General features: G+C 39.5%; 1 protein-coding gene across 1 annotated transcript in view; it reads left to right on the forward strand.

Moving 5' to 3' along the window:
- The first annotated feature begins 97 nt into the window (after positions 1-97).
- DCAF5 (DDB1 and CUL4 associated factor 5) overlaps positions 98-27,395 on the forward strand; it is a 66,968-nt gene continuing 39,670 nt past the window's right edge. Inside the window, exons 1-5 of the mRNA XM_059474378.1 lie at positions 98-311; positions 9,794-9,937; positions 14,141-14,177; positions 16,619-16,758; positions 18,852-18,981. Coding sequence (XP_059330361.1) covers positions 98-311; positions 9,794-9,937; positions 14,141-14,177; positions 16,619-16,758; positions 18,852-18,981 — 665 coding nt within the window. The remainder of the gene's footprint in view (positions 312-9,793; positions 9,938-14,140; positions 14,178-16,618; positions 16,759-18,851; positions 18,982-27,395) is intronic.

A 27,395-nucleotide genomic window follows, 5' to 3' on the forward strand; every position in this document is an offset into this window, starting at 1 on the left:
TCATAACCATAACAAGGGGGGAAGCGGGGGAGGGGAGGCGGCGGCGGGGGAAGGGGCGGCGGGGGAAGGAGCGGCGGGGAGCGGCGCAGGCGGCAGCATGAGGAGGAGAGGCAGCCGGGGGGGCAGCATGCGGTCGGTGGTGGGGTTCCTGTCCCAGCGGGGCTTGGAGGGGGACCCCCTGCTCACCCACGACTTCCAGCGAAGACGCCTGCGGGGCTGCAGGAACCTCTACAAGAAGGACCTCCTGGGCCACTTCGGCTGTGTCAATGCCATTGAATTCTCCAACAATGGAGGCCAGTGGCTGGTCTCAGGTAAAGCGAACGCTCCCGTCCCTCGCCCCCTCCCGCCACCCCCTCCCCAGGAAGCATCTTCCTCCCCGGCCGCCTCCCCTGCGGCCCGGGGAGGGAAGCCGCGGCAGCGCTGCTCAGAGCCGTTTGCCAAATCCACCGGTGCCCGGGAATGATGTTTTCTCAAGTAGGGATCTAAAATGGTTGACAGGTTTTAAATTCTACTGTTATCGGGGGGGGAGCCCTGGTCAAAGTTTTTACGAGAGTGTTTCCCGGGCGCTGGGGGTGGGAGCTAGGGGTGCCCTTTTATTTGATGGCTCGCATGTCTTTCCTCCTAAAAGAGAATTTTCTTATTTTGGGGGGATGACGACGGGGGAGAAGAAGCATCCCCGCGGCGCTCATTGTGGGCACAGAGTGACATTTGTCAGCGCCGTGCCCCGGGCCGGGGGTCAGCAATCGCTGCCGGGGGCGGGCGGCGGCCCCGAGTTTGGCCGGGGGGGCTGCAGTACCGCTCGGCATCGGGCGGGAACAGGATCGGTGTGATCGGGGGACTGGTCACTTTGGGGCCACCCCCACCCCATCTTCTTTTGGGGGAGGGGAGTCGGGTTTTGTTTTGTTCCTCCTCCCTCCCCTTGCAGGGCGCGTTTGTGAAAGAGGGGGATATATTTGTGGTGATGGTTTTTGGCTTAAGGTCCCCTCTGTAGCCTGCCCGGGGCTGAGGGAGCCATAGGGGTGGGGGATGCTGTCAGGTAGGAGGGAGGCGAGGGCTTGACATCAGCTGCGACACCGAGGACGGGGAAAAGCTCTGCACCCCCATCCAGGGAGGGGCTGCAGGGCTCGGCGGCCGACTGACCGCCTCCCCCCACCCCAGCAGCGCTTGGTGCAGGTGCCTCTTCCTGCTTCCCCGCCTCCGGGCTCCGAGGGGCGGCAGGGGAAGGAGGCAACTTGAGGCCGGGGCCTGGCCGGGCGCTGCAGGCCGCGGTCTCCTCGGGCGGCTCTTAGCGACAGGCCGGGGAATCGCGGGCCGATCCCGCCCGCGGTGCCCCAGGGGCTCGGCCGCTCAGGGGTCGCGGCGCTCTTCTCCCGCCAAGCCCTCGGACCCCGCGCTCCTCTGCGAGGGGACAGAGACCTTCAAGCGGCGGGGAGGGACCTGCCGGCCCCAGAGGGACCTCTCGTATCGCGCCGCCCCGGGCAGGGCAGGGCCGCCGAGCGCGGTGTCCATTGCAGGCCGCGGTCGGGGGGCGTTGTGTCCCGGCCGCCCCTCGCCCCCGGGGACAGCGGGCTGCAGGGAGCGGCCCCCCCTGCCCTGCTCTCCCGCGGCTGGGGCTGCCCACAGGGGCCGAGCAGCAGCGGGAAAGGCCCGATCCCCGTCGTGTGGGGCAGCTGCTCTCGGGAATCGCAGAGGTCCTTGGCAGCTCTGTGCAGAGTGGTCTCGCTTGCCAGGGGGTTGCTGACCTGGTTATTAACCGAGGGCCTCGGTTTTGCCTGTCTACCTTGTGAGCAGCGACAGGCTACTGAGGAATGTGATGAGGGCATGGCTGAGCAGTGTACTGCCTTGCCGTGGTGTCTGGGCAGAGGTGAAGTGTATCACACAATGGTATCAGTAATAACTTCAGAGAGCATTCAATAAAAAGTTTTTGTGACTGGTTACTTTTAAGCAAGGGCAGAATAGAAACCCTGTATAAACATGGAGTGGAAGCTGATACAGTGAAACCTTCCTAAATTTAACATTCTTACCTGAAGAAACTTCAAGCATATTTCCAGTGATTTCTAAGTCAGTGTCCGTGAAGGATCTTAGTGTTACAGTTAGGGATTCTTTTATCTTTATGCACATGCTGCTTCTGAGATATGCATCCATTTAGCTTGTGAATATATGTGTGTATACATACATACATACACACATATATATATATGTATATAAACATGAGTGTGTATTGGAAAGGGAATGATGATTCACCCATTCTGAAGTTCCCGATTGTCCCAGTTGTTATACTGGTTTGTACTGGTCCTTCTCCAGTAGAAAGTAGAGCGATGCATTTTTACTTATTAAGTGCTCCAGAGAACTCAAGTGTGTCTGCTTTTTTTTTTTTCAAATTATTTTCCATAATAAGTGATGGAAACACCACTAGTATTTTCTGTTCTTCTTGCTCAAGAAGGCCTCAGGATATACTTTAGGTCTTGCCATATCATCAATGCACTTACCTATATTGACATCCATTCTTTAGGCATAAGCATAAACAGTCCAGGGCTGAAATGGACTTTTAAGAATTAATTTTGTTCAAACTGCCTTAATCAAGGTAGTTGCAGTGAAAGAATGAAGGCAGAGTTCACATCTAGTGGATATCTAAAAAGTATATGTAAAAGGAAGGCTTTCAAGCAATGTTCAGTTTTCTATTTCCTAGCTTTTCATAGAGCTTCAGAATGTTCAAAGAGGGTAAAGTTGTCCTCCATATGCAGTATTTACATGGTGCTGGAGTTCTACTCTCCTAAAAAAAAATAAATTACATGTGCTAGCAATACACAACTTTGGGACAACCAAGAACAGATGATCTTAAGTCTGACCTTCTACTGATGCCCTGAGAAAATGAAGAGCTCTAATTATGCTAACTTTCTTTTTAAAAAGTTTCATGCTATCCATGATGACCATAATATCTAGAATGCTTTATGGGCCATAGCAACAACATGCAGGTGCTTTGTGCTTCAGACAAAAACAAGAATCTAAAAGTCAAAATATTTCTGGATACTCTGTAAAATTGCACACCATTATAAGACTAAGCTTCATTAAAATTATACTCAAAACACTCCTCTTAATAAAGGCCATACTTGGTCCTGAAGCTCTGAGAAATAGCAACAGCAGGAAGAAAAGCAATGAGGACAGGAGGGGTGTCAGCAGCCTCTACTCTGAAGTTTTGTAGAATACTTGCTTCTAAAGACTTCCAAATACAGGTAAAGCCTTAGAATCGGTGGCATGAGGGTCTCTCATCCCTCCAAATAGTCAGCATAGAGAAGTAAGGATGAGCTGTTGGATGCTTCTAACTGCATGTATAACAGCCGAGAGATTCAACAGCTATATTGGAGTGCATGAAAAGGGAGAGTGCAAGCAGTCTTTTCAGTTGTTCAGTCTTAAGTAATCTGTATATTCTTAAACCTAGAGAGTCTCCTTTGGCTGATTGACTTGTTAACAACATAAACCTTGTTAGAGCTGTTTGAAGTACAGCTGATACAGTGCTTTCATGGTGGCTGTACCACTGCCATTGAAATCCTAGCCTGCATCCAAGTTAGTGCTGTTCTCATCACTTGGCTGGAATACTTTCCTTGGGTACGTGTCCCACTTGTTTGGGGTGTTTTTGTAATTTTTTTTTTAATGTGTCTCCCAGAAGCAAGTCTGTAATGCTAATGATTACTGTTTCAGTAAACAATTGAAGCTGCTTAAACAGGGTTTGTTATTGCAGTTGCAGATAATTTTCCTATTAGGATTTTTGAGAGAACTTTGGTGTGGACAAAGCAGGGCCTCCAAAAGCATGTTTGAAACTTTTTAGTATCTTAACTTCTTGAAATTTTGTATTGGAAAGTACATGTTTAATAGTATTTATTTTTGTTCATAACCATGTTTCAAAGTAAAAAATTTGAGGTCCACAGATTGAATTGGAGGCCAGGCTAGAGGTTCTTTCTGTGCCTGTGTGACACCTCAACAGTGTCACTTTATAGAGGGGAGGAAGGGCAGAGATTAATGTTTTAGAACAGGGGTGCTAGAAGAAGGGACTGACATAAGGACAAGAATTTTTAAAAATTGAAATAATTGGAAAGAGAAGGTAGACACACAGGAGAAGATGTAGTGTGAAAAGCATTAAAAAAACTACCTGTAGAATGACACAAGGGAAGAGGAAAGCTTAACATATAAAAAATGTCCAAGTGGGTTGAAATTGGTTAAAACTTGCTTCTGGATGGAGTTGAATTATTCTATTGGGCAAAACGTGTCTTTGCAACACTTTACATACTAGATGGTGTTTTTAACAGTTTGAGAAACATGTGACTGTCCATGCATGGAAATTAAAATTACTGTGTAGTGGTATGCAAGCAACTGCTTCCCTCACATTTGCCAAGCATCTCCTGCAATTTGACTTCTTAAAACTCAGCTTTACTTGGTCTGTGTAATAGTCTTCCATCCTTAGGTTTGGTGGATATGTTTTCCTGTTTGTTTATCTGACTGTCATTTTTCATGCCTGCTATCTTTTATAAACATGAGTATCTTTATCAGAGCCTCCCACTTTTTTTTTTTTTTTTTTTCATACTTTAAACTGCATGTTCAAGATAACTTCTGGGAAGTACTGCAATTTTCTCTTGGCTTTTTTCTTTTCCTCCTACCAGATAATGCAAAAGTAAATAGCTACTCTAAGATCCTAAATTTCTGAGGGTGCTAGAAAGTATTGGAAATGCACCTGTCATTTAGTTTTTACATAAATCTGAAGGAACATGAGCCTAAAAGGGGAATGAGGTGACTTTTGCTAAAGTTGTGGAGTTTTACTTCTGAATAAGGGGATTGAGTATCAAGTATGTTCTAAGGAGGAATGCTCTGATCTTCGTTTGTATGAAACAGAATTCTGTGTGAGGAGAGATATTAAGTTCAGTTACTACATCATGTTTTAATTAATGTCTGAGAAATTATAAAATTTCTCAGGAAAGATAGGATCAGGCAGCAATAATTTCAGGAGATAGGAGTTGAAATTCAAGTTAATTAAGATACATTACATGGGGAAAAAATGTCACGTGTTTTGAGAGGGACAAGTACAACCCAAAGCATGGGAATAAAAATGGTTGACTCTACAAATACAGCATGGAGACTAGCCCATAGTCATGTAGAAAAGGATCCAAATGTATATACAAATGTATATTTATCACAACATAAGTATGATCAGACATGACAAAGCATGTGAAGTAATCCTGCTGTGGTGCTGTTGGGGCCTCAAATGGAGTGCTGTGCTCAGTTTTGGGCACTGTACTTTGAGAAAGATTTGCCCAAACTGAAAAAATTCAGAAGAGGACATGAATAATGATCAGATGCCTAGAAAAATGAAATCGTGAAAGAAAGGTCCATTTAGTCTGCAGAAGAACAGCTGAGTAGAAATGCAAGTCCTGAGCTGCATAAAGGTGGTTTTAATTATTATTATGTGAAGTTGTAAATTCTTTTTTTTTGTCTAGTGGGAATAGGATGAAGAAATGGTCTCAAATTGTAGGAAGAAAGATTTTTAGGATGCTGTTTGATCTTGCACTTTCTTTTCATCCTGCAACTCATTCACTTATTTCTCCTCTTCATTGTTTGCACTGTGGCACTTTTCGTAATTTAAAGCCTGAAACTGGTATAATGGAAGCATCTGATCAGGGGGACAGAATAGGTAGGGAGAGGTTGTTTGTCTGTCTGCTGCTTTTCTGTCAGGTCAGCTTCTTTAGTTTACCCTGTGCATGGATGGCCGCTGAATCTGGTGGAGGGGAAAGTAGCAGGAGCACATGGCAAGGGGGAGTGGGATTATATGTAATGTCAAACTGCACCCTCAGGCTTGGTATTATAATAGGCTAATCTGCCTAATGGCAAGGATAATGAAAAACTGAAATAGGCTGCCTGAGGAAGGTATGAAATCTACCTCAGCAGTGTTTTTCTAAGAGCAAACTAGAGACTTTTCTTCTGGCAATAATTCTGACGGAGCCTGGCCTTTTGCCTTTGGCCAAGGCCAACTAAGTGATCATCTTCTTGAAATACCATCCAGTCCTGTTTTCTGTGATTCATGCAACTTCTGAAGTAGATACAAGCAATAAGACTAATCTTTTATGTTATGATTTAGAAGTATTGCCCACTTGCCATGAATGTTCTTTTAGCAGGTGGACCTGGTATATAGGAGATAAAGGGGTGTTGTGGTCTTGAGCTTTGTCCACGATCAGCAAGGTTAATGCACTTAAAAACTGCAGTTTTTCAGTACTGACTGGTATGATTTTGAAGTGCTTCTGTTAGCACACAGAAGCTCAAGTGTGTTTCATGGGCTATGCAGATTCTGTTTGGACTAGATTTACCTCTGGCAAGGGTATGCTCTGGCCCCCTTCAAACTATTCTAGGTCTAAAACGAGTAGATTTCTCTTGCTGTATCTCTGGTTTTGAAAGTTTCTACAGGTTTGACCCTGCTCCTGTAATGAGCACTGAAGTACTTGACTAATTAAATACTTTTAAATGTGGTTCCTTTCTGTAAAATAACTGTAGAATGGCATTGTGTAGTTCTTAGCTGGGTGACACAAACTTTTACTTTTCAAATTGTCAGTCATACAGTCCTAAAACCATTGTCAGTCATACAGTCCCAAACAGAAGCTGCAAAAATAAGGTGAAATTGAAGCTATTTCCACATTATAGATGTTGAACTTACTGTTTCTGGCACCATGGACTGAAAAATTACAAATTCTCTGTGGACTTTCAATTTCCAGAAAATCCACACGTGGAGCCTTGCTAAGGTATTTGAACATGAAGCCATATATCCAGATGTTCCAGATATGATCGTTGTCTATGCTCTATATTATTTTAAGAATGTGGCTTCCACTTCAGTTTTAGAGTTGATGAACATGCACAATAAATTCACCATAAATTGCGAGCACTTTAATTAACCTGCATTTGCCAATCTACTGCACAGAACAAATGCTGCAGACCTGAAGTTTCCTATAATTCTCAGACTTGTAACTTATGTTGCGTAATATGTATGTAGTTTGTGTCTGATGAATCATAGTTCCTTTCTACAGAGCATAAAAACTATATATTTACATTTTCTTTACTTTCTCCCTGTATACCTGCCCATACATGTGCACCTCCCTCCTTTCTTCCCTCTTATGGGAAGAGTCAGGTTTGGGTGATGGAGATTGCATTTGCTGGTTTCTGTCACTTGAGACTTGCCTTTTCTTAGGTATTATTTGTGTGCGACTTAACACAGATTGTTCTCTTGTGTGAGGATGTAGGGATTGCTGAAGTGTCTTGTTTGCCACAAATCCTCTGTGGCCCAACACATTGGGTAACTTTTTGTTTCTGGTGGAACTGCCCTTGAGTCAGAAGTATTTCTAGAATAGCTAAATTGGAATTAGAAGGGAACACACTTTCAACACAGTAATGTTATTATTTTGTTAAACTTTTATGTCTCAGTGAAATATGAGAGGAATAAAACTGAGGAGTGAGCAGGTGTAGAAGTTCCCAAAGACAATACATAGAGAATACGTAGATGGAGGAGGGACAGCACTGCATGAGTGTGGAGAGCATTTAAAAGCTCCTAAGGTATGGAATGTGCCTCCACCAAAGTTTCATGGAAATCTAGGTGTCTGGTAGAGGGAGACATTTGTATTCAATAGGAAAAGTAGTTTCCCAGGCAAACACGTACTAAGGAACTTATAAAATAGTAGGTAGTGGCAACTTTTCACACTATCAAACACTTTTCTGCACAGGTTGCAAATTATCCTGCTCCTACCATGCTGTATGTGTGCTGGGAATCACAGTAATGCTTGTTTTATATAGATATCTTAATTATTTTATTTTTATCTGGACAGTGGTTGGTGGAAATCATTATGAGTTTACTGTTAAAGTGAGACACCAAGATGGCTATGCTGTTAGGCAGGAAGATGTGTAGACTTTTGCAGTGGTTTTGCAAATTAGTTTGCTATGGTAACAAATAACAACAATATGTTACTATGTTTTGCCCTGAAATGTCTTTTCCAGAAGGCAATAAATGAAGTCTGATAGAAGCAATGTTGGCATTCACCTGTGTTAAATGTTGCTTAAATATTTTTTCAGGGAGTGATAGCATTATGACGTGGTGGTGGGCAGCTTTGGGAAGTAGTTATGTTCAGTGCGACAGTTACTTCTTGATCTTAACTTGAATATTGTGGTCATATGTTTCAACACTCATGTATTTCTATGTCTCCTTATTATAAGCTCATCTGTAATCACTAGAGTGCAAATACAACTTTCTCTCCTATTTCTAGACAGAAAGGAATATAAATTTCCAACAGTTTAGTTGACCATAAATTACTGTGAGATTTTTGGATCCATCAAATTTGACTCGTTCTTAGTAGCTATCAAATGCATCACAAATCTTTGTATCATGTACTCTTGTTTGATGTGTGAAGTACAAAATCAGGAGGAGGAATGCCCAATTTCATGGAGCATGGGTAATCATAACATGCTGCTGTACTGTCTATCAAAGTGTCATAAAATCTGTTAGGAGACTCAAAGGCTGAGAGACTGTTTACTTGTAGGATGTTTGACATAACTCAGTTCCACAGGAAAATTTCTTAATAGCAACATATGATGTGAAAATTCTGAGAAATCTGATTAACGGTAGTAATTAAATCTATTTATGCATTTACTTGTTTTGTAAGTAAGCAGCAGGCCAAGAAATTTTGGTTTGGGGTTTTTTTTTTCTTTTTGATGCCTTTGTCCTCTGGATAGCAGCTCAAAAGACTCTGAGTTTAGGCTTTTGCTTGTGCAAAGAATAAGTAAAATGCTTTAACTGCAATCAGCATGTTTCTGGTGTCACTTTTCAATTCTCATGCCATACTCTTTCATTTGTTATAAAAGACAGATACAAAAAATATTTTGAGTCTGACTTGGAGAAACCTTATTCAGATTTTGCAGGTATTTAAAATTGCTGCTGAGAATGCTGACCACTACAATAGTATCTTGATTTTTTTTCTTTTACTAATAAATAATAACTTAATGCAGTTGAAGCACAGTCTAATATTTATTTCATATATAGTGTTTGCCATACAGAGAAGGAAGCACTTAGAGCTCTGAACTGAGAACTGCATGTAGGCAAACAATTAGGAGTACAGCAAGATTAGGAGTAAAGCAAGAGATTTGAACTTCCTTTCCAGGTACTCTCTTTGTCAGGATTTCACCTCAGAAATATCTGCCTTAACCTTTACAGGTCAAAAAACTGGTGTAACTGTGTGTGCTGAAGACTTCTGAATGCTTCAGTATTTTTTTTTTATCTTTTATCAGTCCTGAGGCAACCTATGCCATGATGGGTTTGCAAAGACTGCTGGAGGATATATGGTTGTCAGTGAAAGGGGGAAAAAGTTCATGTTTTATGAATAACACAAGCAATGCTGGCAACAAGGAGTTGGTGTAGAAGCATATGTGGATTTGGCATGTAATTCATCTACAGCTTGCCATGGAATTTTACATAGCAGTAAATTTCTGAGTTTCCAGGTTGCTATAGGTTGTCACTATGTGTTGGCAGAATGGCAACTGTTTAATTCAAACTTTTCCTGCTGATTGCTCTGTTGTCATTAATTTTAATTGAAAACCTGACTGCACGACATCTTAATGTAAATGTGTGCCTATATATCCAAAAAGGCATACATTTTTTATGCTAATTAAGGTTTTAGCAAAGCTTTCTATGAATAGCTGCAGAGTTAAATAATTTGTCTATAATCAATTTACACATGGCTCAGGCGGTAATGTATATTTCCTTTATTTCTTCCAGGAGGGGATGACCGCCGAGTCTTACTTTGGCATATGGAAGAAGCCATCCACTCCAGAGTCAAACCAGTTCAGCTGAAAGGGGAGCATCACTCTAACATCTTCTGCCTAGCTTTTAACAGTGGCAATACAAAAGTGTTCTCTGGAGGTAAGGAAGGAAGAGCACCCCGATTTCACATGAATATGTATTGTGAATGCCTTGGAGTAGATGCCATGAGGGAGTGAGTGAGATCTTGCCCCATATGAGATCTGGAAGGTGTTCTTAATCAGCAATTGTAATTTTTTTTGGGAACAGGGAATCCTTTAGCTAGCAGAACATTTTCAATTTTGTCATGTGTTTTTTCAAACCCTGATGTAAGCTCATCCTGTCTCAAACCATCATCAGAATCCTGGGTCCAGTCTTCCTCTACTTGTGCTAAAGACTGTGGAAAACATTGTCTTTGTTACTCCCTCTTAACTGTACTAAGAGCAGACCCTGCATTCTCTCTGGCACCCAAGCCTGATGCTTGAAAATCTTTTCTGCTACTGTCTGATTTCAATGCACCCTTAGATGGCTCATGAAGGACTATTGCCATCTATTGGTGGCTGATATTTTCTTAGACCCCGTTTCAGTTCTTACTGGTAAGCCTCTGCCTTTTAGAGCTGTTGGCACATTGGGCTCTGATAACCTTTGATGCTCTCATTTCTTTTTAATATAAATCTACTTTTTAATAGAAAGTATAATTCGGTCTGAAAACTAAGGTAAGGGAAGTGGACATATACTTGTTCCGGGGAAATAGTTTCTGTAATTTAGGTCCATTTCACCACTTGATTTTTAAAGTGTTGTGAAAGGCAGGAAAATTGAATTGCAAAGAAAAAGGCACAAAAGTGTCGATGCAGTCGAGTGCCATTTTCTGCTGTACTTCATTTTCATGATCTAACATGGTCACAGAATAGGTGACAATTTGTATCTTTTGTCAGTATGTCCATTAGCATACAGCTAGACTTACTTTGGGTACTATGAGACTCCTGGGTCAAAGCCCTTCATTACCTTTTTGACTCAATATTTGTGAACTGTAAATCCATGCTAGAGATTGATTCTGAGTGCATGTGAATGGTGGAAGCTTCTCATCATACAATGTTGTGTTAAAATTATAATATCCCTTAGAAAAAGACACGACAAAGCCTAAGCTGGTGTCAAATTTCAGGGATGAAATTATTCAGTTATACTTCTCAGGTGGAATAAACCCCTAGACTGTCAAATAGCGATGCCTATCTTCTTATTCTGGGGTCTGCTGTTTGTTTTATGAGAAAAATAGCAGTACATGCTGTCTTCAAGTGAATATATCTGCACAAGTGATTCCAGGGAATTCTGGGACAGAGTCTCTTACTTTAGTTTGAATTCAGACAAATGGAACCTTACATGAATATTCAAGGAATGAAGAGTGCCAAATCTTGCTTGACCAGCTGGAGTGGTATTTTTTCATGTCCAACTCAGCCCTCTGTCCATTGGGCTTTGCCGTCAGAGGCTGCTGTTTTCACAGGAAAGGCAGAAGAGTGTTGTGATTGTACCTTGTTACTGAAGTTAACACCTGCAGTTAAAGATTTATATAATTGGTTATGGTGGATTTTTGCTAAGATGCCAGGTTAGATGAGCTGTGACAGCTGATGCACAGAGAAACTGGCCGTTCTCATATCTTTTTCCTCCTCCAGTTTGCATAAAAACACTGTGCCTCTGCCAGAAATTATTTCCATTGGAGGAGTCAGGAACCCTTGCATTTCCTCCATCAAGATTCAGTGAGCTCATCTGCAAGGGCTAAGAGTCTGACTCTTGGATCCCTTGTAAAGAGTCATTTTGCTGCATGGCTTAGATGTACCATCTGTTTTATCTCTGCTGGTAAAATGGGGCTAGCTATATTTATTCTCTCAATTATGTTCTGGGAGATTCTTAAAAAGTCTAAAAGAATTGTGGGTTCTAAGATCTACTGACTGTCACACAGTCACCCACACCTGAGTTTGGAGTTGTATTTAAATCACAGAAGTTGGAATACTTAAAAAATAATACCTAAAAACCCACAAAACTAAAAATTGGCATATGTAAACTAGCACAAGTCACATGGAACTCAATTTATTCTGTAAATAAATGACTGCCAATGATTAATGACTGAGGATCTGATGACCTTTCTCTAAAGCAAGTCTTGATAATAAAGGAGAAGGGATTTTCCACTTCAGTACAAATTGGATTGTATCCAAGGAATTTCAGAGCTCTTTGCTTTGAAGGAGCAAGCACCCCATGTAGCTGTTACAAAAATGGAAGGCAGGAACTGAGTGGACAATGTTTTGCATGTAATCTCTGGAGGGAAAAACTGTCCCAAAAAAGTTCTCATTTTTGGAGGATTTTTTTGCCCTTCTCTGTCCACACACACTGAGAGTACATCAGCATTTGAAATGTGAGATCCCTTCCTAGTAAACTACATGGACTTTTTTTTTTAATTTGCACTTAATGTTAGGTATATGAAAAGCTGAAATTACCCTACAGGAAATTGAATTTGCTTTTTTAGTGCTTATATGATAGATATGGGGTTTTGGCCACCTTAATGTGCTCCTCTGTATGTGCTCTGTGGTATTTCACTCTTACAAGTTTAACTGAAGGGAATGGCAGATTCTTCCTGTCTTTCTGATTGTTATAACTGCAGTTATCAAAACAAGAGAGATTATAAATGACACAGTTGTGTACACAACTATGACCCAGTTAGTCTCAATGAAGAATGAATTCTTCAGTGTTAAAGTAAAAACAGTGTAAATGGGAATCCCCCTCTGGGTTGAACAGCAGTGGTGTTTTCTGCAGGGATGAATCCTTACCAGAAGCATCCAGTTTGTTGTTAGATTTTTGTCATCACTTTCTCCTCCCACACACAGAACAGAGGAAAACAGTGGTTATTCCACTCTCATTCTTTCTTTTCCATTTTGGAGCTTGTGATGGAAGGGAATTTGATCCCATGATGACTGGATGCCTGAAACCAAACAACTGGAATGATTCTTTTGTTCATACTGGATGGAGACTGAAGAGTGTCTGTTGGAGGAAGTTTTGTCATTGGAGAAACTGAGCTGTGTTTTTTGCTGGTGAAATACGTAGGCACTAGAGTAGTTTTACTAGGGATAAACAGTGTGTAATAATATATAATGGGCAGTTCTAAATACAAATAATGACCAAAGGACCCTTGCACTTAAATGACTTGTTTATTGTACCATGGAAAAGATGAGCTACTGCAGTAATCTAAGGCTGGCACAATTTTACTAGGAGCCTGGGCAAAGAGGAAATGGTTGTAGAAAATCTCATACCTCACTTGTCAAAGAGAAACTTTCTCATGTTTCTCTGTTGAGACAGAGTACAACCGAAATATGTATGAGACAAATGAAAATTAAGTCAATTGAACATTTAAGAATGTTCATAACATGAAATCTTGCTCCTTCTGAACCTCTGTCTTTAGTGTGCATTAGGAAAGCTTCACAACTATAAAGATATACAGAGCATAAAAATATGACTTTGCTTTCTGGTTATGTTTTTTTTTTTTTTTCTGAATTAAATATAAAAGTGTGTGTGTGTCCTTAAATATTTAAAAGAGGAGGTGCCAAATTTAGGTAATGAAATATTCATCACATAGACTAAAAAAAAATCTGTTGTTATAGCTTGAAAAACTCTGCATGAGCTATTGGAATTACCTGGTGGCTGTGACCCTCTTAGCCTGTGCAAATGGGGTTAGTTTCCATTGTATTCAATTGGTGTGATCAAAGTGGCAAGATTGTCTGGTTACTTGGTTTTGGTTTTTTGTTTTGTTACAGAAAAAATTACATTGCCTGCCACGTTCATGCCTTCTCAATGGTTGCAAAACCCTGAGTGCTGGCAGTGTTATCTGGCAATATTTGATCTGGGAGCCATATGCACGTCATTTATGACATCCCTTTTCACTTTTCGCACTCTTTTTATGGAGCATCCTTTGAGCAGGAAGAAAGATGTATTTTCACCAGAGTTTAAAGTCTTCTGTTGCTTTATGTAATGGTCTTTATTGCAAATCTCAAACTTAAGCTCAAACTGGACAAAGAATGATAAGTAACATATTGAAATAGAATTATTTGTTGAGCAGTAGCAGATGAAACAGGTTGGTGCATTTGGTCATGACTGGTGATATCACGTGGAACCTTTCATATAACTGAGCAGGGGTTAACCACGTAGCCACTGAGCTGGTCTTCTCTGTTTCAATATTGGTTTTGAAATTGTAAATTTTTTTTAAAAAGTGGTTTGGGGTTTTTTCACAATAATGCTTTTTAACCACTAGAACATGGTGTTAATTGCTTATATTTCTCTTTTCAGGCAATGATGAACAAGTTATACTCCATGATGTTGAAAGGTAAATACACTGTGTTTCCACTGCTTCAAGAACTCCTTTAATGTCAACTCACTGGAGGCATTTTCTGTTTTAAATTAATGGTTTAGGAGAACCATGTTTTAATACTGAAATTTGTTTTTATTTATCTAAATTCATAACTGGAATGAAGTATTTCCTATCACACCATTTTCTTTTTCAGCACCTGGGTTCTGTATTATTTTGACCTCAGGAAAGAGAATGATTATTAAATATATATGATCTCCTGCAGACAGCACAGTAGGTTCTGAGTAGATTATTCTGGCACATAAACAACTGTTGCCACATACAGACTTCTTGTTTCTCAACAGACTCACCTGACCTGTGTTTAAGATGGCTAGTGCTTGGCCCATCTAACTTCCTTTTTAAACTTTGGATGCAGCTGCCTGATTCCCCACACTGACATGCAGAATATTGCTTTTGGCACTTACTTTCTACCAAAACTGTAAAACAGCTGGGAATTGGGCTTTGTTGTGCTACATCAAGATTAGGCTGTTATTCAAAGTATAATTAATACAGTAGTGGTAATATATTGAATTGGACATCGTGTCTACTGAGCTTACTGCTTTTGAAGTAAAAAAAACTTTAGAATTTTGGTCTGTACTAATAACTTCTACAGATTTAAGTGTTGACCATTGATTTAACATGAACTCAACAAAATAAAGAAAAAGCAGGAAGAATATGTGAGAATGGAGGTATAAAACCTTACATTTCTTTGAGTTTCCTGAGTAACATAATATGGACTTAGTTCTTGATGTGTTTTTCCAAGCCCTTTGCATTGAATTGTTCAGTGTATACCTGCCTTCCATCCATCATGCCTCATGTCTGCATCTTGCATAAGTCTTACATGCAAGCTGGCAAGCTGGGCAAAAATAACTTTATCTTCTGTTCTGATGGTTTCTCAGGAATATCATTGTTTAGGGTTTGGGATTGGTTTTGTGTTTTTTTTTTTTTTTTTGTTTGGTTATTTTTGGTTGTGTTGGGGTTTGTTGGGGTTTTTTGTTTGGCTGTTTTTTGGTTTTGTTGTTGTTGTTGTTTTCAACTTTTTAGGCCTTTTGGGAGGGGTGTTTTGTTTGATTTTTTTTTGGGGGGTGTGTATTTGGTTTTAGGAGAGTTTTTTTGTTTGGTGTTCTGTTTTTCTTGTTTTAATTAAGTGTAGAAATGTCAGTTTTAGAAGCTGGTGTTTATTGTGTTCTGACTTTTTAAGATTCTACAAGATCTTTGTAATTTTTGCTTTTTTATATAACACATTTTTCCTGATGTGTCTTGTTTGATGTTTTGACAAGTCTTTTTGATATGTGCATATTTTTAATATGCTTTTGTTATTAGTTTGTTTTTTTTTTTTTTAATATGCTAAGTCCAGTTGTAATCCATACAGAATTCCTTCCTCTAAGGCTATTTTGTATGATCTTTTAAAAGAAACCTTAGTAGACCAAATTCTGATTGATTTCTATGGAAAGTTAATCTCTTTTTCATGATAACACTTGATCTGTCAACTGCTTTTTTGTAACTTTAAATGGCTTTTTCTGTTACTGCTTTCTTCCCCTTTTTTATTAATGATCCCTGAGATAGAGTTAGTCTAGATCTGCTACTAGAAACATCATTTGCCATGTGCACAAAATGCTGATTTTATGTGAGATCTCTTTGGTGCTGTTTCCATGAGATATAGGGATAGTATATATAGTTTTTTCCCCTGAAGAAATAAAGGGGTTTTTTAAAGGAAATGAAGCAGTCCCAGAATCTTCTGATTTAGTATTTCAGTTTTTGACCTCTCCATACCACTATTCCAGCTTTTTAGATGATCTGAAACATTGGGAAAAGACTGGAGAATGTGCTTTTTCTTTTTTAATAGCTGTGAAACAGCTGAAATCTAGATATACTTTTGGGGGAATTATTTTTATTTTGTTGTTTTTTTGCTGTTCTTTCTACATGGAAAAATATAGGTCTGGTCTATCCTGAAAAACTAAGAAAACTTACTGAAAAAGCCATCTGGAAAGTTGCTCTTATGTGAGCTTCAATTGAACTTTTGGACAAAACAAAAAGCTATATTAAAGAATGAACTTCTGTCTTTTCCTTTTTACATTAAGTACTAAAAATTTACTCCAGAGGTCCCAAGGTTTCTTTTCCTTTCCTATTACATCCTCCCAAACTTAAATCTAATGCATCATGTGTTCCGCAGACTCTTGCAGTATAGGAAGTTTTTAATGCTTGGGTTTTATTTTGAGATTTTTTTTCCCCTCATAGCATGAAGTCACTATGCATGGGTATTTTGTTTGGTTTTTACTCTAATTAAACACAAGGGTCTTCTTATGAAATTACAGGAACTTTGTCACAAAGTATTACTAGGTAGATAAAGCAGTAAATGCTTTGCTTTCTAAAACAATAGCAAAAGAAGGAAGAATGACGATGTTGTGTCTCTCTTCCAGCACGGAGACCTTGGATGTGTTTGCCCATGAGGATGCAGTGTATGGCCTGTCAGTGAGCCCAGTAAATGACAACATCTTTGCCAGCTCATCAGATGATGGCCGGGTCCTGATCTGGGACATCCGAGAGTCTTCCCATGGAGGTGAGATCTCTAGAGGGAAAATAGAATTGATTTAGGCAGAATTCAGGTAAGGCAAGGAAGAGAAAAGTTATGTTTATCTGGGACAGTTGATACAGTGAGTCTTGGAGAAGGGTGAAAGTGAGGCATAATTCTTTTGGCCAGTGACTGGCAAGCCCTAGTCCTTACAGTTCTGTTATTGTCTTAAATGAGTACTTATAATTTTTATTAAAAATAGTGTTGAGCTGCTCCCTTCAGAAACATGTTCATACTCCAGTGTATAATAGCTGCAATGAGCATAAGGAACAATAGAAAAGCAATCCCCCCACTTTTCATTAAAATGACTTAGTGCCTCATTAGTTTAGCTCCTGTAATTTCTCTTTGACAGGCTGAAAGGCAACTTTTGATATCTTAGAAGAAAACCGTGGTGCCAATCTATTTATAATAAAGGTAGGAAGGAAAGCACCATTAATTAGTGACTGATTAGTGAGTGATTTGACTAAGGAAATATACACAAATTTAAAGTTTATTTTAAAACCCAGCCCCTTTGGCAATCTGATGTTTGTCTCTCCACTCAGCTGATGTAGGTCTTTGCTTCTCAGTGGGGGCTGCCATTTTAATAACACAGCCTTTTATGTCCCAGCAGGATTCTGATTAGATGATGCAAACATAGAAGGTCAGTTTTGGTGTTAAACCTCATTTGAGCTGCTGGTCTGCCAGCAGCTTTCTAATTGAATTTCTAGCTGAATTTCTAAAGCCTTTGGGCGGACTGGCAGGACAAAAGTTGGCTTCTTTTCTTGTTTTTACTTTTGACTTATGTCTATGAATAACATCATGAAGCTTAATCTGTGGTCAGAGACCTTTGTTTTCATCACTGCTAAAAAAACACTAAGAAGGAAAATGCCTGATGAAAAAACTTGTAATAGAGCATGGAAGGAGCAGACAAGGAAATGTTAATTCAGACGAGTAAATGTTAATTCTGTCTCATTTGCTTGATAGGCAGTGGTTTCAGAAGGTATTGGTAATTTGAGAGGGTTGCCTGTTTAACCATGTTCCTATGTGGTAATGAGGGAAATGAGGAAAGAAAATCACATAGCTCTGGAGGTGCTTTTGGGGCTAAGGGTGCTGCACTGGTGGGTCAGACAGGGACAAGAACTGTCTCCCTAGCACATGAGTGACACAGGAATTGCACCAAAGCAAACAGTGAATGGGAAAGTCTGGCCAAATCCCTGGCTCAAAATAGAGATTGATTCTGGTTTCTTAGTTGATTTAAAGAGTGGCAGCATGCCACAAAAGATACAAACAAGGAAGAGAATTAGACTGTGCTTAAAGCTGTAAAGCACACAGAAGCAGAGAGAAGGTAACAGAGTCAAGGCTTTTCCCCACTCTTCATGGAGACAGTATTTTGATGGAATAAATAAGGCAGAATAGCAGCCCAAACACAGTCTTATGAGAGGGAGAGTCTGAGTGAGCATGTTTTCTACTCTGTGTGTGAACAGCAAGAGCTAACTGTTAACGTTTTTTTTATGCAAGAGGAGCACCCTTCTTGTCTGCTAGTACAGCACTTAAGAGGTGGTAGGCTTCTTTTCCCCAGGGTTAGCAGCTTGCTTTAAGCTGAGTTTCACACAAATTTATTTCACTTCTTGTAATATTATTCTCCCTTAGAAACAACTGCTGCTACATTTATGGTTTGGGGGGTTTAATCAGCAGGGGCTGTGGAAACTCTCAGGGATATATTACTAGGAAGCTTTCAGAAGCTCCTCCATGTATAGTCTTTATCAGATGAGCATTTGGTAATAAACCTTAAAAAGATTCAAGTATTTGATCTTTGAATAGCTAGTTTTAAACTCTGATAACCTTCCATAAAGAAAATGGTGTCTTGAAATTCAGTGTGTGTCCTTTTCCATATTTAGACAGAATTAATGTACACGTGGGTGGATTTTAAAACTTCAGGTTTTATATTGCTTTGGATGTGTCAGCTTGAGAAGTGGTTTGAACATGTCTCCATATCTTCAGATCTTGTTATGCTATTTCCATACTCAGCTGCCAAACTCCTTGCATTGAACAGTTGAATGCATTGTTTGTTCTTATGTCTGAAATTTCAACTTTTTCAACAGAGCCCTTCTGCTTGGCACACTACCCATCAGCCTTTCACAGTGTGATGTTTAATCCAGTAGAACCCAGATTACTGGCTACTGCCAACTCTAAGGAAGGTGTGGGACTCTGGGATATTCGTAAACCTCAGAGGTATGATCTGGCTGACCTTGTTTTATGCTGTGTTATTTCTTTCCCTTGGGAGGTGATGGCATGCTGCTTCTTTTTTAATTTAAGTCAGTATATATGTTAGTAAGAAAAAGATGCACAACAAAGTTAATAGCAATGTTGTGTTGTTAATAAATTATTTTGCATAATTAATATTCTTCCTCATACTTTTGATCTAATTTGATTTAAAATTGGGCTAGATCTTCAGTGTTAACGTAAGTGATTTTTAAGGTAAGTCAAGGCTCCAAAGCTTGCTTGGCTTCACCACTGCAGATTAGCTTGGATTGCTGTGTCAAGTTCTCATCATTGTATTTAGCACTGTCTTGGTACTACTGGAAGAAGCTGTGGTGCCACTGCCTGCTTTACAGTTTGTTTTTCATGCCCAGCTCAGTTTTTATTGGCTGACTAGAAAGTGTGGTCAAAGCAGCTTTTTACTCAGTGCTTATGAGTTTCACATGGCTTCCTGAGAGATCCAGACATCTGTGTAATCATTTGGCTGTCTAATGTGCTTCCAGATATACATAGAGTTAAAATTAAGTTAAGAGAATCAGGTTGCAGTTTGAAATATGGTTAGACTGGGTTCTAAAGTGGATGTATACAATGTCTGGTACCAGACTTTGGTATGCATGAGAGATTAAGCCTTTTCAGTCTTTCAGATTGTGAATGTTCATTTTTCCATTGTAAAAATCTGTGGTGGGTTAAGTCTGGCTACATGCCAGCTGTAACATAAATGAATGCAGGTGTTAAGTCTGCTTTCAGCTATCATTTTTCTGGGACAGCCATTAGCTCTCCTCCTTTGCTTGATCAGAGATATGTCCAAAACACAGTGAGAAGGGTGTATACTTGGCTTGGGAAAAGAAAATGGCTCTAAATCACTCTGCTGCCACTGCAGATTTTTTCCCCATGAAACTCTCAGGAAAGAGGACTCTTCAGAATGATATGTGTCCTGCTAGTGGGCTGCCAAAGTCAGAGTCTCTCATATTTAAATAAATTATGCTGGATTTTTAGTCTATTTAAAGTAACAGAGCATTTGACAAAACTTCTACTTGTCTCTGTAGATCTAATTTGCTAATCTAGAAAGCTGGAATTTGTTTTTTAATGTATTTGTGGCCAATTCACTTTGTCATATGAGGAAAAAGAAATTAATTTTAGATCAGTAAAGATACAATCCTCATTCTGGTGAGGAAGTGGAAGCTAGAATTTACACATCCATCTGTGTATTTCAGTTTGTTACAGTCTTTTCTGGAGAAAATACACTTAATTATCAGGGGGTAAAACTAGTTCTTGTTAAAGATAAAGTAATCCACATAATGCTGTAAGTATTTGTGGTAGACTGCATAAAACTGAGGTTGGTATGTGTGGAAGTTTGTGAATATTTTCCATATTTGTATTAATAATAAAGGATGCTGTAGTTGCAGGTAGGATCTGCCAAAAACACTTTGGTTGGTGAGTTTTATAGGAAGAATGGGTTAAAGAGCCCTGAAATTCTCCATAATCTAGGCATAAACAGGAAACTGCCTTTGTAAGCATGGCACTAGCACAGCAAAGGAAGGCTACTGCATCAGATGCTTTCCTCACTGTCAGAAAGGTCTGCTAATGGTAAAAGTTCTTGCTTCTCTACATGTTTGTAGCTCTCTTTTATATTGTCTTTGGTATCCAAGAGAATGTATTTCTTCCTGAAGTGTAGGAAGGATGAAGGAATAGAAGTTTTTGAGGGACATGATTTGAGGGACAAGTATTTATTTGATTGTTAAATCTTTGCTGGGATTGTTGAATAGCATAATGTATAAATAACTGAAGGGGGGATACGATATAGGAAGGTGAAGGTAGTGTAGAAAGTAATCTGACCCCTAAGGAGTTGCAGCTGGGTTAATTATTAAAGATTAGGAGCAGGCCTGGCTTTAACTGGCCACAGCTGTAGCCAATCAGAAGAGTGTTATAAAAGAGTGGGTTGGCTGTTTGAGGGGGAACTGGAGTGGGTTGGTTTCTGTGAGAAGGAAAAGTCAGTGCTTAGAGGAGCTGCCTATGAGAAACATCAAGGAGATATGAAACACTTGCACTGAGGAGGCAACAATATGAAACCTTTGCAATATAATGACAACAAATAACGACAATAAAAAATTGCTAGGTCTGTCTGTTTCTTCCCTAGTCTACTTTTTTTATCTACATTACTGCATATGATTTTCACCGGTGAGGGATTTTTATGCCTTAAGCCATCAAGGGAAATTCTTCCAGTCCTTCAGTATTGATGCAGTCCATCATAACACTGAGGCCACTGTGGAAGATTTTCACTCCTATCATTCCACCCGTGGTGCCAATAGAAAGTACCAGATAATTTCAACTTGACCTGCTTTGTCACGTTCTGTGGTAGTGCAGTTTTGATTAGAGGTTGAATGAGTAGAAAGAAGGGGAAGAAATTTAGATACTTTTAAGTGTTTACTGTGGGTTGCCAAAATTTTAACTCCAGTGGGCTAGGCTGGACCACAGCACTCTACCAATATGGGACATGGGAAATGGTTAAGTGTAGTTAATAATTTGCTGCTGAAATAACACTTTCTGTAAAACTCATGGCCCCAACTACTGTCTGTTCTCAGATGGAGGCAGAGTTAGGTAATGCAGGCACTACTTTTTGCTTCATAACTGGCGGCTGCTCTGGGCAATTTTGCTGCTGCTTGTCTGCAAAATCCAGCAAGTGAGAAGCTTGAAATTCCAAAGACTAGCTGTTTGTGGCCAGTAGCAGTACTGTAGTTAGCAATACCTTCACATTGTAGTTAGCAATATTTTCACACAATACACATTGCAGCCAAGAGCACTGTGTGTGTTGAGGCTTTTTACAGATATAGGTGAGGTTTGATAAAACTCACAGGAATTGGGGGGCCTTTACTCATTTGAGGGGATCAGGCTTGATGTTGAATATCTGATTTTAATCAGCAAAGACTTCTCAGAGGAAGTATAGTTTTTCTTTGATGCTGTTCAGCTTGATAATGGACTATCAGAAAAGGAGAGATTTGCTATTAACTTCTAAACTTGTGTGTCAGTCACTGGAATATGGCTAATTGTGTAGTTTTAAGCTAATAGCTCTACATTTTCAAAACATTGAATAGAGCAGTCATGTCCTTGTAGGTTAGAGAATTCAGATATAGATTCCATTGCTTGACAGGAATAAATGAGCTTATTTATCCAGAAAATCTGAGGACTTTTACATGGCTCTTCTCCAATTGAGTTATGGGAGAATTTGTCTCAGCTTGCTGTTGTATGCTTCCAGCCAGGAAAATCGGTTTTGTCCACTTCTTTACGCACCATTAAACACCCCTAAAAATTTTAAATTGAATACTTTTAGGGCTGGGAAAGAAGTCCATATTTTGAGTAGATTTTATTAATGTACTGTGGAATTGGTTAACTGTCTAATAGGAAGCTGGGAGTGCTTTATGCTTGGCTGCCACAGTGAAGGAGGTGATTGAAAAGCCAGCATTTCTTGGCATGCATGGAGAAATTTAGAGACAGTTGCACAGTCTGAATTGTGGAAAGTTTAGCTCACTTCAAATAATCATAATTTGATTAGTCTTGCTGACTGAGTCAGGATACAGAGGCGGATTCATTTTGCTTTTTCCCAAAGTTCATTCACAGCTTGATATCTCTGCTGTCTCATATTTAGTGCAGCAATTGAGATTCTCTCCTCCTATCCCAGTATACTAATAAGATCTGGATGTGGTGGATTGGCTCCTCAGAAATAGCATATGAAGTGCTATAAATATAGGACTAATATAATTCTACAATTATAAGCTGACTAGGGAGTCTGGAAATCTTATTTTTCTATTTTTAGAATGTGTAAGTATTTCTATTCCTTCAGGTGGACGTTAAACTGAAACCATCTGTATGTTTCTTCTTTAAAAGGAGTGCATTGAAAAGCTTTAAATGTGGTTTTGATTGAGGAGACTGCTGTAAGGCATTCACACCGCTAGATGGGGTCTGGAAGCTGTGCCTTTTTAAAAGAAAGTTCAAGAGGGAGGTCTGTGCTTCTTAAAGTATTTACAATAAAATATCTATTAAAAATATTGTTACAGAATTGCTGGGGGGAACTCAGCAAGTTGGAGTACCTATATATCTCAAGCAAAGACTGTGTAATTTCAGCTGTTGTTAGGTACTCATGTTCTCCCTTCTCTTTTTCCAGGCAGCTCCATGATCATCTCATTCTTTTTACTGAAATGAAAAGACTGTTTTTCCCTTAAGAAAATATTATCATTGTACCCTTAATGCTTTCTTTTCCTATGTTCCCTCTGACCCATCACTTACATCAACATATGTGGAAGTTTTTGAGATCAAAATTATATTGATTTGTCCTATTAATGACCATCACATGTTTTTAAACTGATCTTCATGCTGCAATAAGTCTGAGAATCTAGAGAAGCAAACTCCCAAGCTGTGGGCAAGGAACACATGTTGTTAGATATTAGTGAATCATCTAGTGATTAGCTCATTAAACAGTAAACAAAATGTAGAGGTATAGAAATTCTTCCCTGTAGTAAACAAATTACGTTCAAGGGGCTCTTAAGAGAGGACTCTTCTTAGCAAGTTTATGAATGTTGATGTGTGTTGATCTTTCCAATGTGTGGATGACTTTGAAAGAGTGGCTGCACTGTGCTGCTGGTCTTGAACTGACTGTATTTCCTCAAGCCTCTGTCTTGAAGAGAGCTTTTCTGCCAAGTGCTAATTACTAGGTGTTCAGCTTACTCATTGTACTGCAAGTAAACACAATCCAACTCTTAAACAATCTATGACATCCATAACTTCTGGTCCACATGTATTGGAGATCATAGGTACTTTTGAAAACCCAGTTCTTGGCTCTTGATTGCTTTGACTGGTAGTTTATCTTACTTCATTGAGTTCCCAGCCTTTCAAAGACCTGATGAGTATTACCTTTTTTTGGTTTTGTATCAGTGGTCTGGTAGCAAGAGGAAAATACAGTTGGACATAGAAATCTTGCAGGTGGTATTAGATTGATACGTAGCTGGAAAAGCTAGGCTTAAGGTTTAGGAGGCCCCTCTCAGTATCAAAATAGGAGTGGTAGCTACCAGATCTACAGGAAATTTGAGAGCAGTTGTTCATAGTTTAGTTAAATGCATGTCAAGTAGACCAGCTTTGCAAGAGAGGACTGAATATTACCTCTGAATAATGGCATGGTTAATTCTGTTAGGGTTTTGGTTTGTTTTTTTTTTTTTTGATAAGTGGATGTGCAAGGGAAAGGGAGATGAGTATTTGCAGCTCTGTCTGTACCACAGGTGATATTTGTAACCTGTTGCATACAGAGGACTTTAGAAAATCCCTGTGGTGATGTTGAAGGTATTCTAAGGTCATAAACACAGCATCATAACTGAGTACAAGTCCATAGATTGAGGTCTCCAGTGGTTGCCAATTTTAGTTTCTAGGGTCATACCTTCAAGGTATTTGATTCTTAGAGATCACACAAGAAGAACAGAGATGGCAGTTATTTTCTGAGTAATGCTCACCCATGTGCTGAATTTTTATCCTTTCTAGGTTTCCTTGCTGAGTTCACTCTACAAAGTAACTGTTGCCTTTTTTTATCTGTGTGTTACCAAGATGTCTGGTATGTTGGATGAAATACTGAGCTTCTGCAAGTGTGAGGGATCAGTATTGTTAGCGATTGTGTTGGGGATAGTAATTCAGGGACCAGACACAGGATTTGCTTCTGACAGTGAGCTTACCAAGGTTCAGAGCTCATTCCTTAAAAGCTAGTGCTGGTGAATTGGGAATTTTCTTCATGTAGAATCTGTAGGTGATATATGATGGCAGGAATAGTAATGAGGATATTTAAAATTTTGCTTTGACTGTCTTACATTTTGACTTTTCATGTGAAGGAAAGAAGCTTCTGATTGTCATCACTTCCAGTGTGATTGCTTTGGGATTCCCTAAGCCCCTGCAGGTGGAACAGTTCACTACATCATTGAATTGGCAAATACCTGTTTCAATTATTTCAGTGCAATAGAAGCGTGCTGCATGTTTCTGTTTGGAGACCTTTGTCAGTCTTGCTCTGAGCAGAGCACTGTATTAAGGACTGCAGGAGAAATGTGTGTATCTTGGCAACCACTTGATCATTGTCAGGCTTATAATTTCTTTCTCTTCCTAGTAGAATAATTTGCTGTGATTTTTGACTGATTTGATGTTGCTTAAAGTAATTCATTTAGGCTACACTTTAACAAATTGTAAATGCTGTTTTGGAACTCACCAATATGGGTCAACCATACCACCTCAAATAGATCAAATAACTATTTGTCTTCAATTGCAGTTCAGAATAGAACTCATCCCACACATGTACCATCCTCATATGTTACACTTCTGTGCTACTGAGGCAGCTCAACTGATCACTTTCTCAACCTAGAATTTAAAGAACTAACCAGATCCAACTTGGCATATTTGCCCCAAATTACACAGAACCTAAATGTAGACACTTTCCCTTCTTATTTGTGTTCCATTATTTCTCAAAAATTCCCTTTTGAACTTTTAGGAAGTGAACTGATTATTGCTTAAATTCATGGGATTGAATTTTTCTGGGAATCTTTAGGATGCATTGAAAGAACATTTGAATAGTAATGGCATCTGGGGGAGCAGTACTTTTTGGATGGCTTTTGGCTTTGATTTCCTTATTGTAAACATAAATCTCAAAAATGTTTGCCACAAATTTAGCCAAATTCAATGACTCACTTAGATGTTTCTAACTTTAAATTATCTCTGCCTTTCCTTCTTTCTTCTCACTGAGAGGAAAAAAGGGAGTACTTGCAAATGAGCCTTTTTTGTCTTTGGGCAAGGAGAGATGGTAACAATCATCAAGGCTTTAGTCATATTGATGACTTTCCTGCCTGAGGAGACTTTTTTTTGGTTACCACCTTTAGTCATTTGATGCTTTTTTTTTTTTGCCTTTTTTTCTTTAAAGACAGGAGTGCAGCCTAAAGTTTTGAACTATGTAGATCAGTGAATTGATTGTTAAACAATTTTTTTTATTCTGAAGCAGTAATTTCTGTTGCTGGTGTAAGCATCACCTAATAGATAGTCTGGAAATACTTAACTTTGCAAGTCTGCCAAATAGTGCCTGGTATTTAAGTGTGTGAACCAGGTAATGTAGTCTCTTTTTCCCACCCTTAGGCCATGTCCTGATTGTGGAGTTTCCTGGGATGGTAACGTAGGAAGGACCCTCTCACTTAGCTATATTCTAGATATACACACTCCATATTTCATTTGCAGTCCTGCTTTATGCATGATCTTGTCAGCCCTCTTGGGATAGAGGGTTTAGCTTAGCTTTCTCTGTGTTTAGTCTGGTGTCCTTCCTGGAATGGAGTGTATTTAGAAAGATTTTTAGCTTTCCTCTAGGATCCCTGGATTTGTTGATCAGACACAACTGAATTGTGGAGAACTGAGGTTCAAATTGTATAATAGAAAAGAGTGTTCTTAGTAGCTCAGCTTTTAATTCTTTGTTGTTCTCAGATAGGGCTATGGTCATTCTTCTGTTCGGTGTCTTGATTGTTCTCCATCATATGCACTGGGATTTTCTGATTTGAAGATGAAACTTTCTCACACCTATCAGCATCCTCACATTAACGCTCTTGGTTCTGGCAGGCACTTAATACTGTCCCTTTGCTCTGCTATTCAGGTTTTAGATATTCAACACTGTGTAACTGTAAACAGCAAGTCAGGAAACCTGGTTTTGTTTCAGAGTGTTGGTTAGGTCTGTTGCTTGACCTTTCTTGCCCTCAGTTTTTCCTGTACCAAGAAAAGGGAAAACTGCCTACTTCAAAAGCCTCCTGGTGCTTAATCTTTTTGTTAGCTTTGAAATACTTTAGCACCCAGGTCTTTTTAAAGCAAGAATTTAAAGGGCAAAGTATTGTCCTTGTAATGCAAATTTTGAAAGTATAATCTGTTGCTCAAAAGAACCTCAGATTGAATGGGTTTTTGTAGAGGGCTTTCTTTAGGCAGTAATCATTGTAAATCTTGCCCTAATCACATCTATCCCTCAATTTAATATGGAAGGAATTAAAAGAGAAAATTTTTTTTTGTCTAAAAAGGAAAAAAAGGAGAAAGGAAAAAAAATATTGTTGACTGAAATCAAAGGCGAGAGCCTCTTAGTGTGTTTACTAGGAGAACATGTGAAAAATTTGTTTAACCCTATTGTAAGAGAAGGGAATTAGTCTTTGAAACATCAGTCCAGGGGAAATTGTGGTAGAACCAACCTGATGAGTCCAAAGGTATGCTTGCAGTTATATTCACTTACCTTTAGGTAAAAGTTTATATTCATCTTTCATCTACTAGAGGCAAAAGCTTTACTAGTTCAAGACTGGACTCTTCCTCTGCAGGAGCATTTAGGATCTTGCCACTCTTCCTGTCAAAAG

This window comes from Ammospiza nelsoni, chromosome 6 (genome assembly GCF_027579445.1).
Source record: "Ammospiza nelsoni isolate bAmmNel1 chromosome 6, bAmmNel1.pri, whole genome shotgun sequence".
Lineage (NCBI taxonomy): Eukaryota > Metazoa > Chordata > Aves > Passeriformes > Passerellidae > Ammospiza > Ammospiza nelsoni.